Source organism: Etheostoma spectabile, unplaced genomic scaffold, assembly GCF_008692095.1.
Source record: "Etheostoma spectabile isolate EspeVRDwgs_2016 unplaced genomic scaffold, UIUC_Espe_1.0 scaffold00007399, whole genome shotgun sequence".
In the NCBI taxonomy this organism is placed as follows: domain Eukaryota; kingdom Metazoa; phylum Chordata; class Actinopteri; order Perciformes; family Percidae; genus Etheostoma; species Etheostoma spectabile.
Window position 1 is genome coordinate 27,542 of NW_022603488.1, and position 17,453 is coordinate 44,994.

Sequence of the window (17,453 nt, forward strand, 5' to 3'; positions counted from 1 at the left end):
GTGTTGAACACGAGGCCTGAGGAAGCAGTGAGAACAGAAAAGCTGGTTTACACACAAGTTGGATTTAATGAACCTTTTAATGTGAAGCAGTGGCAGGAGGAAACGTTTGGTTCCAACAACCGTGATTTTAAGGTTAAACTACGTCCAAAACATCTGTAAGAAAAACTGGATGAAAGTTCTTATTTCAAGAATCATACCAAAGACAAATATATTTCCCTTTAGTTTCAGTGGTCAAAGGCACACACATCACTGCAAAACACTAAAATATGTATCTAAGTGAACAGGATGAGTTTATATCTGGATTAGGAATCTAAAACAACAAGCGTTTTATTTGTAGCTCAAAGTTGTGCATGAAGACCGTCCTGCTGTTGTATATAAGCCCTGTCAAGACAAACGTCAATAGTTAATAATAATGTTAAAATCATGCAGGTGTTATTTAATGCAACTTAAACAGGTGAACACCATAACAACCGCAGTGCTGACTCCACAGTCATGGTGATTGTTTCACTACAGTAACCACAGCAACCAGCGACCACTGGATGGACCAGGACCCAGAGAGCCAGCCAGCATGGGGTCACTATGCTGTTAACCAATCACTGAGAGACCCTCAGGATGCCGTGTTCCAATGGTCCGGTAAATAGTTTGGGCTGCTAGTAGTGAAGAGTATTCTTCCTCTTCGTCTTATCGAAGGGTGTCTTCACAGCTCAGTGATCCCCCTCAAACTAACTTATCTCATGGATAAGGTACAGTACCTAACTCATACAGTACCGCCTCTCTTCACCTCCTGTTAATAAGCCAGGGAAACCCTGTCTGGGTGTAAGGGCGGGGCCAGACGTTGGTAACATTGGGGACTCAGACGAATCTTAGGGGGGCATGCTCCCCTGGGAGATTTCTTCCCTTTACAGCAGCTATATGCACCGTTTATAAACCAGAGAAAAGTTGTGTGTGACTAAAATCATGTCTGAACATGAGGAAACCAACCTAACAACATAATAACAGATTCCTTGGAGTCAAACTCTTTCTACATGTTGTTACAAGTTCAGACTGTTCCTCCCTCATTACATAATTAACCTGAAAACTGTCCAATCAGAGCGCTGACTGGCAGCCCTACAGGTCCGACCGGGTCCTGTTCTCAGGTCACATGACCTTTCTGGATATCAAGGTGTGGTGATGTGACGGATGTCAGTCAGATGAAGACAGACAGCAGCAGCATCTGTCAGTGTCTGCTGATGAAGGGACGACGTCTCTTTGACCTCATCTGAACGGGACTTTAACAGGTAACATCACACACCTTTGATGGAGAAACTCGCCTATCATTTGGGAGATTTTGGGGCTACATGATCTACTTTAAGATGAGAGCAGTGGTTCATTCTTTCAGCACTATTGTAAGATCTGATGTAACTCAGTAATTATTCTATGATGTGGGACGTTTTGGCCAAAATGAGCCTTTTTATGTTCAGTGGAGTCCGATTTAATCAGCACCAGGAAACAAGTTAGATTTTAATCTCCGCTGACTTCACTGCTGAGATATGAGGGAGTGTCACAACGAGAGCTGCTTTGATTGACAGGTGTGTGTCACAACCTTCATCCCATCAAAAGTGTAAATCTGTCTTGGTTTTGATTTGTGGACACACGTCCTCACCAACAAGATAAAGATCCTTATTAATATTAGGGTTATTTAATCCTGAACTATAGACTGAGTGAAACCACATCCAGAGGTTTCTGAAGGGACAAGTTGAAACCTGCAGTTTGTCTCCGTCAGTTACTGGAGCCGGGTAATCCTAATACGGGCAAAGAGGGCGGGGCTTGGGTGGAGCTGAGGTGTGATAGGCTGGGACAGTTTGTGGTGTTTTGGTTGGGCGGGACTGCCTCATAAATAACTTCAGTCAAGAATCTGGCAAAATGCCAGCTGGCAAACGGAGGGTTGTCCCAGTCCAGACCAGATGCTCCTGCCATTGAGCCCTCAGGCCTCTCAGATAAGGACTCGGTCTTTTCATTAGACAAGCTTAGTTCTCAGACTTACGAGAGGGGGGGGGGGGGGCTCCACTCCCTCCAATCACACGTGTTAATGTTAAAGTTGTAGTTTGATGATGATGTCATCTTTCTGGTACATTATGGTAGTGTTTGGTGTGGTGCTGCTAGCAAGGCTAAAACAACAAGACAGCCTTTATTTCAGGAACTAACAGCTGGTTGAACAGAAGCTAACAGAACATATGACAGACTTCAGCTCTTCATGTTGTCTTTTCATTCATTAGCATGCTGCTTCAACATTTAGTTTCCATTTCTACCCCTTTAACATCGAGGGCTGGGCAACATATCAACTTTTATATCTTTCTATATGTGGCCTGCTCAAGAATGATGAGACCGTACACAAGTAAAATTGTTCTTTTTTCTGGTGGGTTGTTTTATTCCCCGACTGAACTTAATAAAGAACAGTGTTAATATTGTTTTATTTGAGGATTTACGACAATTCTGGTCATAACCAAACAGAATGTTAATTATTTCCTAATCTGACAAAACTATCAGCTTTAATAGTTTCCCTCAGCACTTGGCTTAACTCTAGACAACAGTAGTGGCACCTCTCTAGATAAAGAAAATACAACATGTGTTGAGTATATTTGTTAAACCATACAACTCATACTTCCAAATAAAATATCTCCATGAAATAAACATAAAAGTACCCTCTTACCCACAAATTCCCCCATAAACATTCTTACAATTCAGAGTCATTTTCAGAAAAATATAATTAACTCACTTTCCCTCCAGTGTGCAACCTGTGCTTCAACACACACCGGGATTTCAACGGATATATCTCTCCTCTACATTAAGCAGAAAACATACAAATGGACATTACTTATTTCAGTAGTCACCATATAGTACATTATTAGAAGATAACGTTGCTTTCTCATGTACTTTAGCATTACTCACGCTAACCCCGCTGTTCAGCGTGGCCCTCAGCGTGGCGGAGATATGCACAACTCTTACAGATCTAAAGAAATCGTCTGCAATACAAAATCATCAACCTTAAGTCTTCTAATTAACCATCATCTCATGTGTTAACACTGCTAATCATTTTCCTATTTTTCCGAAGTTTATAGGGATATTTACCTCACACATAAACAGAAATCCACACCACAGGAGTCAGTCACCTACCGGTACTGTCACTTCAAGTCAAGTCAAGTCAAGTCAAGTTTATTTCATCCATAAAAATGGAAATTACAGTGCTCACACTCGCCATCTTACCCATAAAAACCAGAAAATGTAAATACAATACCACAAATACACTACAATATTATACATAAATACAATGAAAAAAAAATAAAAAATAAAAAAATAAATAAATAAATAAATAAAAACTTATACAAATGTACGTTTAAAGTGCTTGTTGTGCTGTCTAATAGCCTGAGGGATAAAAGAAAGAGCATACCGCCCAGTTTGTGTCACAGGAGGTCTTAGCCTACCACAACGCTCTATGACCCTGCCGGTCAGATTACCATGAAGAGGGTGACCCGGGTCCCTCGTTATTTTCTGAGTCATTTTTACTAGATGATCTTCATATACCTGATCCACTGTATTTAACTCTCCCACCATTTTCCCAGCCCTTTTAGTCACTCTATCAATCCTGGCCTTCTCAGTTACCCCAGCATTTCCCCCCCACCCCACCACACAGTAACTCCAAACACTACATATGACTGACATAAAAAACATTTTAACCACATCCGTATTCACTTTAAAAGACTGCAACTTCCTCATACAGTAGACCCGTGGACTTAATTTTTTCATCAATGAGTCAACATGATCAGACCATGTTAGCCTGTCGTTAAAAACAACGCCCAGATACTTGTATGTGTTCACTCTTTCTATTTCTACACCTTTGATTTCCACTGCCTCAGCTGTGATCTTATTTCTCCTGTAATCTATAACTAATTCTTTAGTTTTCTTAACATTGAGTTCCAGGAAATGCATATCACAGTAATCAACAAAGGCTTTTATCTCATTTTGATAGCACCTATAGTCATCATTTTCAATTAACCCAATGAGCGCTGTGTCGTCAGCAAATTTAACAACCTGACAGCTCGCTTGCTGTGGACGGTAGTCTGCCGTGTAAATAGTGAAAAGAAAAGGTGATAAAACAGTTCCCTGAGGTGACCCTGTGTTTGACATAATATTGTCTGACTTAACTTTTGAGTTTAACTTAACAAATTGAGACCTATTTTCTAAAAAATTTAAAATGAGCAAGCTAAAAACACCTGGAACCTTCATCATCAAAAGCTTATTTACAAGGATGTGTGGTTGTATCGTATTGAACGCTGAGCTAAAATCATAGTATAGAATTCTCACACACCGTCCCCCTGCATCCAGGTGAGCATAGACACTGTCCAATTTACAGACAATAGCATCCTCTGCCCCTTTTCCTTTCTGATAAGCAAATTGGCAGGGGTCGAGATACTGCTCCACATGAGGCTTCAGACTATTCAACATGATTTTCTCACATACCTTCATAGCTATGGAGGTTAAAGCCACTGGTCTTAGATCATTCATACCCACAATAGATTTGTTTTTAGGTACTGGTATAATGCAAGATTGTTTCCATAAATCAGGCAAAACTTTATGAGAGAAACAGTAATTAAAAATACTTGAAAAAATGCTTGCCAACTGAAAAGCACAGCCTTTTAATACTTTTGGAGACAGTCCATCTGGGCCTGCTGCTTTGGTAGCTTTTAGCCCCATAAACATACCATATACCTCTTGATTGGTTGTTTGTAGGGTATAGTCATCATCCTCGGTGTTCTCAATCCTTTCCCTAAGTCTTTGTCTCTCATCAGAAAAGTCTATCTTGTCAAATCTATTATAAAAATGATTTAGGTTATTTGCATATTCTCTTGTGCCATTTAACTGAAAACTATTTACCTTCCCTTTCCCTGCATAACCACTCATTAACCGCATTCCTTCCCAGACCTTCTTCATATCATTTACTTTAAAATAATTTTCTATTTCGCATTTATACCGATATTTCTCTTTATTTATCTCCCTTTTAAGATCTTTGTGGATCTTTTTCAGTGTATCCTTGTCTCCCCTAGCAAATGATTTCTTTTTGTCATTAATTAACCTTTTAATCTCAGCATTCATCCAGGGTTTACAATTTGCATATATCTTAACCCTCTTTTCCTCTACAACCACATCATTACAAAAATTGATATACCCACATACGGACTCAGTAAGTTCATTTATGTCCTTGGCACTATTTTCAAAAACCGCCCAGTCCGTATTTTCGAACGCATCTTTCAGTCTCTCAATCCCGTCTCCTGACATCTTTTTCACCGTGATCGTTTCCTTTTTGTTCCTCTTTACGAGTGGGAGATATTTGGGACAGAGCAGGATCAAGTTTTGGTCCGCCTTGCCCAGACTTGGCAGACTTCTGGACATATACGCATCCTTAACCTTGGTGTAGCAGTGGTCGAGGACCGCTTCCCTCCTTGTTTTGCATCTAACATGTTGGTAGTAGTGTGACCCACTTGACTTTATAATGCAATGGTTAAAATCTCCAGTTATCACAACAAACGCGTCAGGCGACGCAGTCTCAATCCTGTGCACGGCCGCTTGGATCTCCTCGGCCGCCTCCTTAGACACATTTCTGTGTGGCACATAAACCGCCATTACCACCACATGTGAAAATTTGCGAGGGATATAATATGGGCGAACCCTGACAGTCAGGATCTCAGAGTTTGGGGTACAGGTATGCGTCTTAATGGACATGTTGTTAGGGTGACAATATTCGTCATTCACATATACTATAAGTCCGCCGCCCCCTTTCTTCCCCGAATCCTCTGTTCTGTCCCCACGAACAGCTTTAAATCCATCCACCGCAACTAGTTCATCAGTGTGATTTCTGTTGAGCCAAGTTTCGGTAAAAACCATCAAACTTATTGATCTATATTCGTGGAGGAACAGTGCATTTGCTCTCAGTTCATCCATTTTGTTCCCAATTCACTGCACATTTCCCATGATCATAGACGGAATGTAGGGCCGACATCTCCGTGATTTAAGTCTCTTTAAAACTCCGCCAGCTTTACCTCTCTTGCGTCTTGTTATCTCTTTTGGGAAGTCTTGGAAATCCACCAGGGTAGTCAGTGACCCCCTCCGCCATTGATCCAAATCAGCTCCTATCCCTTTCAATTCGGCAAACGAATAACAAAGTCTTGCGGCATAACACCCTCGGTCTTCCAGAGACTGCAAGAGGTACGTAAAAAACAGCAACAACCAGCACTTGTTGACGTCCATCACTCATATGAAAAGGTATAAAAATAACTCTAAGAAATAGACGGGGAAGATAGCGTGTTGTGTAGCGTGGTCTGCCACAGGAGCAGCGACCTGTTTTTTTTTTTGGTGTCTCAGCAAAATTAGGCGCTAAAGTGAGATTCGCCTTGCCGCTACTCTTAGTGTAACACTGCCCCATTGAGGAAACAGAACACTACTATGGTACTAATCTAAAAAAAAACAGTTTAACCTGGCTACATACAGTGGGTACGGAAAGTATTCAGACCCCTTTAAATTTTTCACTCTTTGTTTCATTGCAGCCATTTTCCAAAAATCAAAAAAGTTCATTTTATTTCTCAGTAATGTACACTCAGCACCCCATCTTGGACAGAAAAAAACAGAAATGTAGAAATTTTTGCAAATTTATTAAAAAAGAAAAACTGAAATATCACATGGTCATAAGTATTCAGACCCTTTGCCGTGACCCTCATATGTAACTCAGGTGCTGTCTATTTCTTCTGATCATCCTTGAGATGGTTCTACACCTTCATTGGAGTCCAGCTGTGTTTGATTATACTGATTGGACTTGATGAGGAAAGCCACACACCTGTCTATATAAGACCTTACAGCTCACAGTGCATGTCAGAGCAAATGACAATCATGAGGTCAAAGGAACTGCCTGAAGAGCTCAGAGACAGAATTGTGGCAAGGCACAGATCTGGTCAAGGTTACAAAAAAATTTCTGCTGCACTTAAGGTTCCTAAGAGCACAGTGGCCTCCATAATCCTCAAATGGAAGACGTTTGGGACGACCAGAACCCTTCCTAGAGCTGGCCGTCCGGCCAAACTGAGCTATCGGGGGAGAAGAGCCTTGGTGAGAGAGGCAAAGAAGAACCCAATGGTCACTGTGGCTGAGCTCCAGAGATGCAGTCGGGAGATGGGAGAAAGTTGTAGTAAGTCAACCATCACTGCAGCAATCCACCAGTCGGGGCTTTATGGCAGAGTGGCCCGACGGAAGCCTCTCCTCAGTGCAAGACACATGAAAGCCCGCATGGAGTTTGCTAAAAAACACCTGAAGGACTCCAAGATGGTGATAAATAAAATCCTCTGGTCTGATGAGACCAAGATAGAACTTTTTGGCCTTAATTCTAAGCGGTATGTGTGGAGAAAACCAGGCACTGCTCATCACCTGTCCAATACAGTCTCAACAGTGAAGCATGGTGGTGGCAGCATCATGCTGTGGGGGTGTTTTTCAGCTGCAGGGACAGGACGACTGGTTGCAATCGAGGGAAAGATGAATGCGGCCAAGTACAGGGATATCCTGGACGAAAACCTTTTCCAGAGTGCTCTGGACCTCAGACTGGGCCGAAGGTTTACCTTCCAACAAGACAATGACCCTAAGCACACCGCTAAAATAACGAAGGAGTGGCTTCACAACAACTCCGTGGCTGTTCTTGAATGGCCCAGCCAGAGCCCTGACTTAAACCCAATTGAGCATCTCTGGAGAGACCTGAAAATGACTGTCCACCAACGTTTACCATCCAACCTGACAGAACTGGAGAGGATCTGCAAGGAGGAATGGCAGAGGATACCCAAATCCAGATGTGAAAAACTTGTTGCATCTTTCCCAAAACGACTCATGGCTGTATTAGATCAAAAGGGTGCTTCTACTAAATACTGAACAAAGGGTCTGAATACTTATGACCATGTGATATTTCAGTTTTTGTTTTTTAATAAATATGCAAAAATTTCTAAATTTCTGTTTTTTTCTGTCCAAGATGGGTTGCTGAGTGTACATTACTGAGAAATAAAATGAACTTTTTTGATTTTTGGAAAAAGGCTGCAATGAAACAAAGAGTGAAAAATTTAAAGGGGTCTGAATACTTTCCGTACCCACTGTATATTTTAATTTAAACAGGATATGGGATGAGGAAATTCTGTTTGTCGATGTAGTTTGATGTTGGGACATGACCCATTTGAAGGGGTGTGCTAAAGACTGACATGACACGTCATAATTATGACATGACACCTGTTATGAACATGAAGAAGTCTTTTATAATGTTCCTGACTGTTTGTCTTTAAAGTTTTAGTGCGTAACTTTTTATATTAATGAACGTCTATTACATTCAAGCCATCGCTAAATGGGTTGATACAAAGACAGTTAAAGGTCCATATTCTGCTAATCTTCAGGGTCATAACTGGATTTAGAGGGTATATCGGAATAGGTTTCCATGGTTTCCTTTTCAAAAAGAGTGAGACATCTCATTCTATCCCATCTCTGCTGGAAGTTGCACATGCTCAGTAACTAGTACTGTGCAGCGCTACTAGCTAGAAGCTAACACTGTTCATGTTCTCAAAAGTAGAACAATAGCAACAAAAGCTACAACACACATGAGATCACCCTAATCTACATAAGAAACTGTAGAGGACTACTTCCATGTCCCCCGTCTGCAGGTAGTCCTCGGTAAGTTGGAAGTGTGTCCTCGTTTAGAAGAAGTCTCCCGGATAATTCTGCCTTGTACTGACCGAAGTTGGAGAAACAGCTGACGTGGTATTAGCTAAAGTGGTTAGCACACACCAGATGTTTGGGCCGAGGGCGTAGACGGCCCTGCTGATTCTGAACAGCTCACCTGGAGACTGAAGACAGAGGACATTCAGAAACCGGATCTCACTCAAAACACCATGGAGGTTTTTTCCCCAAGTCTCTATACGTGTGGAAGCACCAGAGACACAAAATAACACATATCCCAGAAGTTGTATTTGATTTTTTTATAATATGGGCACTTTATGACTCTCAGATCCACAAAACTCTCTCTATTTCTCATCATGGTGTCAACCGGCGACATTACGAGCTGAATTGTTGTCATTACTTAGAATTCCTCATGGGGAAACTACGCACTATAGCTTTAAGTCTCATTTGGTAAATTATAAAACTTTTTAACTTGTTATTTATGTATTTGACATCGACCCTGTTAAGCACTTTGGTCAACTGTTGTTTTTAAATTTGCTATATAAATAAAATTGACATTGACATTGTTGGACATGTTTGTGTTTTGACAACTTGGTATTAGTGTACTCTGTCATAAATATTGAATATGTTTTTCTTTTCATTCCCACAGTGTGTAGGTATGGCTGCTGCAATCTATCTGCAGTCTGAAGATCAGTTCCTGTGCTCCATCTGTCTGGATGTCTTCACTGATCCTGTCTCCACACCATGTGGTCACAACTTCTGCAAGAACTGCATCACTGAACACTGGAATACTAATGACCAGTACCTGTGTCCCCTGTGTAATGAGCGTTTTACCAGAAGACCTGATATGAAGGTCAACACCTTCATCTCTGAGATGGTCGCTCAGTTCAGACAGTCAGCTCAACAGAAAGCCAGCAGCAGCAGCTCAGAGCAACAAGTGTCCAAACCAGGAGAAGTTCCCTGTGACGTCTGCACTGGAACCAAACTGAAGGCCCTGAAGTCCTGCCTGGTGTGTCTGGTCTCCTACTGTGAGACTCACCTGGAGCCTCATCTGACCACGTCAGGTCTGAAAAGACATCAGCTGATCGACCCTGTGGAGAACCTGGAAGGCAGGATGTGTCCGGAGCACGATAAACCTCTGGAGCTGTTCTGTAAGACCGACCAGACATGTGTCTGCATGCTCTGCACTGTTTTAGACCACAAGACACATGATGTTGTTCCTCTGAAAGAAGAATATGAAGGAAAGAAGGCAGAGCTGGGGAAGACAGACGCTGAAATTCAGCAGATGATCCAGAAGAGACGACTGAAGATTCAGGAGATCAAACACTCAGTGGACCTCAGTGAGGAAGATGCAGACAGAGAGATAGCAGAAGGTGTTCAGGTCTTCACTTCTCTGAAGGAGTCTGTTGAGAGAGGCCTGAATGAGCTCATCAACACCATCAAAGAGAAGCAGAAAACAACAGAAAAACAGGCCGAAGCTTTCATCACAGAGCTGGAACAGGAAATCTCTGAGCTGATGAAGAGAAGCACTGAGGTGGAGCAGATGTTACGCTCTGAAGACCACCTCCATCTTCTCCGGAGGGTCCAGTCCCTAAACATCCAACAACCTCCACGCACCAAGGACTGGACAGACGTCAGCGTCCGTCCATCATCATATGAGGGGACTGTGGTGAAAGCTGTGGTTCAGCTCGAGGAGACACTCGGTAAACAGATGAAGAGGCTGCTTGAAGCCGAGCTGAAGAGGGTCCAGCAGTATGCAGTGGATGTGACTCTTGATCCTGATACAGCACATCCTAATCTCATCCTGTCTGATGATGGGAAACAAGTGAATCATAGTGATGTGATGAAGAATCTCCCAGACAACCCAGAGAGATTTTCTCGCTTTTGTAGTGTTTTAGGAAAACAGAGTTTCTCTTCAGGCAGATTTTACTTCGAGGTTCAAGTTAAAGGAAAGACTGCATGGACTATAGGAGTGGCCAGAGAGTCTATTAACCAAAAGGGATACATCGCACTGAGTCCTTGGAAAGGTTACTGGACAATAAGGTTGAGAAATGGAAATGAGTACGAAGCTCGTGCTGACCTTCCAGTCCTTCTCTCTCTGAAGTCTCCTCCTCAGAAGGTGGGGGTGTTTGTGGACTATGAGGAGGGTCTGGTCTCCTTTTATGACGTAGATGCTGCAGCTCTTATCTACTCCTTTAATGGCTGCTCCTTCACTGAGGAACTCTTCCCATTCTTCAGTCCATGTCTGAATGATGATGGTAAAAACTCTGCCCCTCTGATCATCTCTCCTGTCAGAGTAAACTAATCACTGATCTCATTTCAGGTATTGATTCATTTTCAATCAAGGAAACAAATGTACATATTCATATATTTTACATCTTATTTTCTACAGAATCTTATGTTCTTAAAATGTTAAATGAACTCAAACTTCATCTTGACATATTTGGTGTCTTTAGAAACTGATTTCTTCTGGAAGTTATAATAACTGTCTGTGGGTTTAACAGAGGTTTAAATAGATATCGTCTACATAACGTGTGTCATGATGCATCAAATTAATGTGTTGATGATGTAATCAGAAACACATTTATTAGTATTTGATGAGCAGCCCCAGAAAACATATAGCTGAATATTTGATTGTGTGATGAAGCTTCATTTAAGAGTGAGGCCTATTCCATCCCATAATGTCTCCAGAACACAGTATGTGTCCTTGTTATACCGGGTAGAAAAAGTTAATGGATGGTTCTATCTTGTGTGAAAAGTCTTTTGGATAATTACTGGTCACTTTGGCCATTTTTTATTGGTTTCATGAATTGTGTAAGATGGTTTATGAGTCAAAGAAATGTGTAAATATGTGATAGTAGAATAAAAAGTGTAAAATAAAGCAGGTGTTGAACACAAGGCCTGAGGAAGCAGTGAGAACAGAAAAGCTGGTTTACACACAAGTTGGATTTCAGTCGAGGATGATCTTTATTGTTGAGAATAAAGTTGAACTTTCAGTATTAGTGCCAGACATAAAACAATAAATCAGAGATAGAAGTTGTTGTCTTTTGCATTTTGAGAATAAAGTTGAAAGAAATGAAAGTCTAAATCTCCTTTTGTTTTAATTTGTTTTAAATGAGCTCCTTTGATTCGTACCTTTTAAAAAGCACATTGTGTCAAATAATAAAAGTTGTCAAATTGTCACTTTCATGTTTTCTAACATTATTAGCTAGGGTGACCAGACTTCACCGGTTTCCGGGGACAGTCCCCGATTTTGGCAACATGTCCCCGGCTGGATCTGTCCCCGGAAATGTCCCCGGTTTTCACTGTGACTGACAGACACAAAATTGGAATGATAGAAAGAAAATACTGACCAAACGTAGCCGATAATCGCACACCCTACACACCCTACACACCCTACACACCCAACACACCCTACACACCCAACACACCCTACACACCCAACACACCCTACACACCCTACACACCCTACACACCCTACACACCCAACACACCCTACACACCCAACACACCCTACACACCCTACACACCCTACACACCCTACACACCCAACACACCCTACACACCCAACACACCCTACACACCCTACACACCCTACACACCCTACACACCCAACACACCCTACACACCCAACACACCCTACACACCCTACACACGCAGGCTCCAGACAGCCAGAGCCTGCGGTGCTCAGAGATGTTTTAGAAGCCGTGTTTTACGATGCTAAAATCACTGATTATTTACATGGAGTCTGGTGGGTTTAGCGAACGCAATTTCGCGGACTTTTATGTTTTAAAAAGGATCTTAATCTTTAACAGAAAGGTTGACCTCCTTAGAAATCCTTTCCATAATGTTGTCAGACACGTAGAATATTAATCTGACTCTGTTAGCAGCAAAACGAGCACTTTTATGAACGTAAATGCAAGCTGGACAATTATTCTATTAACTTCCATTGCAGCGATCTAGTTTAATATCAATGTCAAAGGAAAATATGTCCTCAGTAGTTTTTGTTGTATCTGATTCTCAATGAGCTGTTGCAGAAACAAGCCTTGAGCAATAAAGCAAAAGCTGTCAGTAGTTCAGTAACATTACAACATTATGAAATATTAAGACTTTCCATCTTGAAATATTAAGATGTTCTATCTTGAAATATTAGGACTATAAGGACTTTCTATCTTTGAAATATTAGGATTTTTTATCTTGAAATATTAGGACTTTTTATCTTGAAACATTTCCCTCTGAGGTGGAGTGGAGTGGAGTAGGAAGTAGCAGCAGGGGGGGGTCTAGGATCAGACCTTGGGGGGGGGGGGCATTCCCTAATGAGAACAGCTCTAGGTCTAGTGTCCCTGTTTTAAGTTTTACAAAAGTAAAAACATTACTTCTTTTGGAGGTAAATACGCTTCTGAGGTGAAAATGTCCCCGGATTTTGTCTGAGAAATCTGGTCCCCTTAGGTTACAGGGTTAGGCTGCATTTGATCTTCCTCCTCTGATGGTGGAACCACCCTAAATCTGATGGTTTTTAAAAACTTTAGTAGAGATAATGTGATCAATAATTGTCACAACACAAAGTATGAGTTTCCTATTTTCATTTATTAATCAGACACCAATAGTTCAGGTTACACCACTTTGTATTAATTGAGTAATTTTAATTCTCAACACTTTTCAGCAGTGGTAAACATTTTGATTTTCGTTGAGGTCTCTCCTCCTCTGGAGTTGGAGGATCGGGTCTGGGTTGTGTGAGACGTCCTCTACGGGACAGCCTCGCTGTGTTGTGTGTGTGTGAAACTGCGTCTGCATCTAGGGACACCAGACCGGATCAGGACAGCACGTTGACATCTTGGACAGAGACACCAGCCCACAGCAGTTATCAGGATCTGGTTTTTATTAAACTACTTAACTGGGATCGTAGAGTGGAACCGTTATTTTTAACAGAAGTAGAACAAGAATGGTTTATAAAGCTTTTTCTATTTCACAGTAAAATGTCAAATAAATGAAATAAAATCCTCAACTCCTAAAAGGCATTCCTAGAGTAGAAATCCAGTTTATCAAATATATCTTCACCCCCAGAATACAGCTCCTACATCAACACTGGACATCTTCATTTAACATCACATTTTACACATAAAAGTAAACATTGCATTCAATAACAGTTACCTGCATATTTATATATTCATATCCAGAATTCATAACTTTCAGCCCTGCAGCGATGTGAAGGTGACGCCAGCAGACGGCGCTGGTCCCATTCATGCAGGAATTTAACAGAACCTGTTTCCAACCCGGTACATGTGGACCACTACACTGAAGGGACTACTGCTGCAGCAACACTTAAACATGGAGTTTATGTTGTTATTACACGACATGTTGGGTTAGTAGATGGGAGTGTTACAGTCATGGTTGGACATTAGAAATAATATTTTTTTTTTAAATAAAAGAGTTCCAGTGCGGTTGTGTTTTCATTTCTCTGCGTGAAGTCAATAATCATCTCCAGCCAAAGACTAATTAGTTATTGAGTGTCAGTGCATCTGATATCTATCTTCTCTTTATCCCTGAACCAGGACATCGCTGAAAGGATTTAAGTAGTGATCCACCTGGAGCTGCTATGTTTTTGCAGGTAATGTTGGAGGCTGATCACAACCTGGTTACACTATGGAACAATAGTAATGTTGGAATGTCTGTTTTAAGCAAGTGTGTGTGTGTGTGTGTGTGTGTGTGTGTGTGTGTGTGTGTGTGTGTGTGTGTGTGTGTGTGTGTGTGTGTGTCCCAAGATGGCGATGTTATGTCCCGCCCTACTCTGCCTCTGATTGGCTAGTACACGTTGTCTTTGTTGGTCGGATAAGGCATGAGGAGTGTGATTGGTTAGGGTTGCGGAAAGAATACTATGGTAAGCCAATCAGAGCGGAGTAAGCCAGGATAGGGCGGGACATGCCGTCACCGTATGTTGGAAACTTAAACACACACTCCTCTTCTCATGCTGGACGGGTTGTTGTTGTTGCTATGGAGATATAAATCGTCCGTACAGAGTTTTGCTCGCTTTGGACTCACAATAGGAACACAACTGTAACGTTTCTGCTGTCCTGCGTCTGATTGTGTACCTGAACGCACCGCAGAGTCTCCGGTGGTGAGTACCGTTCCAGCTGGTCATATTTACCCGTTCAACAGCAGGGTGGACACTGAACTTCAGCAAGTCGCACTCTTCCTTTCAGCTCTAATAACATATTCATCACGTTCCCACGTCTTAGGCTAGCTACTGGAAAGTTTAGAGAGCTAACCTACAGCTTATTCTACATTACATGAAGCTAACGTTAGCCCACAAATACATGGAGCTAGCTAAGCTACAGCAACACGGAGCTAGCTAAGCTACAGCAACACGGAGCTAGCTAAGCTACAGCAACACGGAGCTAGCTAAGCTACACCAACACGGAGCTAGCTAAGCTACATCAACACGGAGCTAGCTGAGCTACATCAACACGGAGCTAGCTAAGCTACAGCAACACGGCTACAACAACACGGAGCTAGCTAAGCTACAACAACACGGAGCTAGCTAAGCTACAGCAACACGGAGCTAGCTGAGCTACAGCAACACGGAGCTAGCTAAGCTACAGCAACACGGAGCTAGCTAAGCTACAGCAACACGGAGCTAGCTAAGCTACAGCAACACGGAGCTAGCTAAGCTACAGCAACACGGAGCTAGCTAAGCTACAGCAACACGGAGCTAGCTAAGCTACATCAACACGGAGCTAGCTAGGCTACAGCAACACGGAGCTAGCTGAGCTACAGCAACACGGAGCTAGCTAAGCTACAGCAACACGGAGCTAGCTAGGCCAGTCTACAAAGGGTTAGGAGGGACGACTGCTTCGTTGCTGTTAAACTCCATGGTAAGCACTCTGTCATCTTAACGCAGCTAACGCTGGCTAAAACAACATTTTGACGCTTTTGCATGTGGAAGTTGGTGTTCATCTGACAAATAACAAGATGTTTTAGCTACTAGCTAAGTTAGCTACGCCACGTCATGGTTTAAAGTAACTTTAAAGCCTTAAGATCGGGCTAACATCGCACTAGCCGCCCTTTTACGTTCATTTAAAAATTAAAATACCCCTATTCTACCAAATGTAGCTACTAATTTGACTAGCTAGCTAACCAACCATAACGTTACACAGGCCATAAACGTTAGCTAACGTTAACGTTAGGCACAATTGAACGTTACCCGATATCCGTTAACGTTGTTGCTAGGTAACCGAATGTCATACCTCAGTCATACTCTGCTTGTATCGGTTAGTTTTCTTTTGTTGGCTTAAAAGGAAGTGAAACCTCAACTGGGAACATGAAGCTGAAGACTTGTTATCGAATCAAATGGCAAGGTAAATTCGGAATATAGCGTTAGCTAATCTGTAAACTAGCTAGCTAACGTTAAATCTTATTTTTAAAAGGTGAAGTCCAGGGGGCGGCTAATTGCAGGCTAACGGTCGTACTTAATACGTTGTGTTCAGAAGGTTTTATTTTTACCCGGCTTATCACCAAATGGCACTATCTAGCTCTGTAAAACAGGTTAGTAAGACTGGTTAGTTTCTCTACACTCGGCATGAACGTTAAATCTGGTTAACAATTAATTTTAAAAACGGTTCGGAGTGCCAGCGGTCATAAAACATCAGTTATTAGATGGTGACCGTTTTTGTTGGCTAACTACTGACAGTCACGTAACTTTGTTTTACGTTTTGTTGAAGATAAATTGACCGTAAACCTACACGCGTTTGATGGACATCTTGAAACTCATTTGACTTTGAGATCAATATCACAATTAATTTGATTGTTACTTTTCTGTTTCATGTTTAAAGTAAGGGTGACTTTGGTAAACTGTTGGTTGTTGTGTGTTTGCTGGTTTGTTTCACTAGTTATCCCTCATTAGATAAGTGGTTCTTGCTAAGAACATCCACCATCTTCTACAAAATGTCAGGAATACGCCGTGTTCATTGCAAAACAATAGTATATACAATACTAAAAATACTACATCCTCACAAAAGAGCATTATTTGTTGATAGCTTTCACATAGTTTGTCAGTTTTATGTTGGCATGATGTTTAGTGGAAGATCAGGAGACGTGGGCAGGAGTTGTGAGAGAAGGCAATGCCCAGATGAAGGATATCATACTACAGTGGTGTGTGTGTGTGTGTGTGTGTGTGTGTGTGTGTGTGTGTGTGTGTGTGTGTGTGTGTGTGGTGTGTGTGTGTGTGTGAAACCTGTCAACAAATGAAAGAGTCAGGTATGTTGTCATATGGTTTTGTATGATGCAAATTAAACGCCTGTAACCTGAATCTATCTACACCTTATTATGCGATATCAATAACTCCTGCAATACTGTGAAAACGTTGTTATTAAACATTCTGTCTTTGTCCTTAACTGTTTTAACTGCTTTATTCTTTCATTTTAACTGATGCGTTTGTCATTGCACTTTCCCTTTGATGCAGTATCACTGAAAATGTTCCCAACGTGGGATTAATTAAGGATTTTATCTATTTAAAATGTTTTATATGTTAGTATTTTTCAAACCTCTCAACTTCCATGATGACCAAGAGCACATGTGAGACATGCTGAAAGCTGCCATATTCCCAGTCATTACTTTGCCAAATCATCTGTGGTAAGTTTACAAAAATCTTAATTGAAAATGGAAGTAGGAAGTAAAGAGAGGGCGGCATAAAATTGCACCTTTGGTGTTAAAAGTAAATATTTTTTAAA

General features: G+C 41.5%; 1 protein-coding gene across 1 annotated transcript; it reads left to right on the plus strand.

Moving 5' to 3' along the window:
* The first annotated feature begins 1,174 nt into the window (after positions 1 to 1,174).
* On the plus strand, positions 1,175 to 11,331 carry LOC116678451 (E3 ubiquitin-protein ligase TRIM21). The gene is made up of 2 exons (XM_032508376.1): positions 1,175 to 1,277; positions 9,377 to 11,331. The coding sequence occupies exon 2, from the start codon at positions 9,386 to 9,388 to the stop codon at positions 11,030 to 11,032; it is 1,647 nt and encodes a 548-aa protein (XP_032364267.1). The 5' UTR covers positions 1,175 to 1,277; positions 9,377 to 9,385; the 3' UTR covers positions 11,033 to 11,331.
* Positions 11,332 to 17,453: the final 6,122 nt, after the last annotated feature.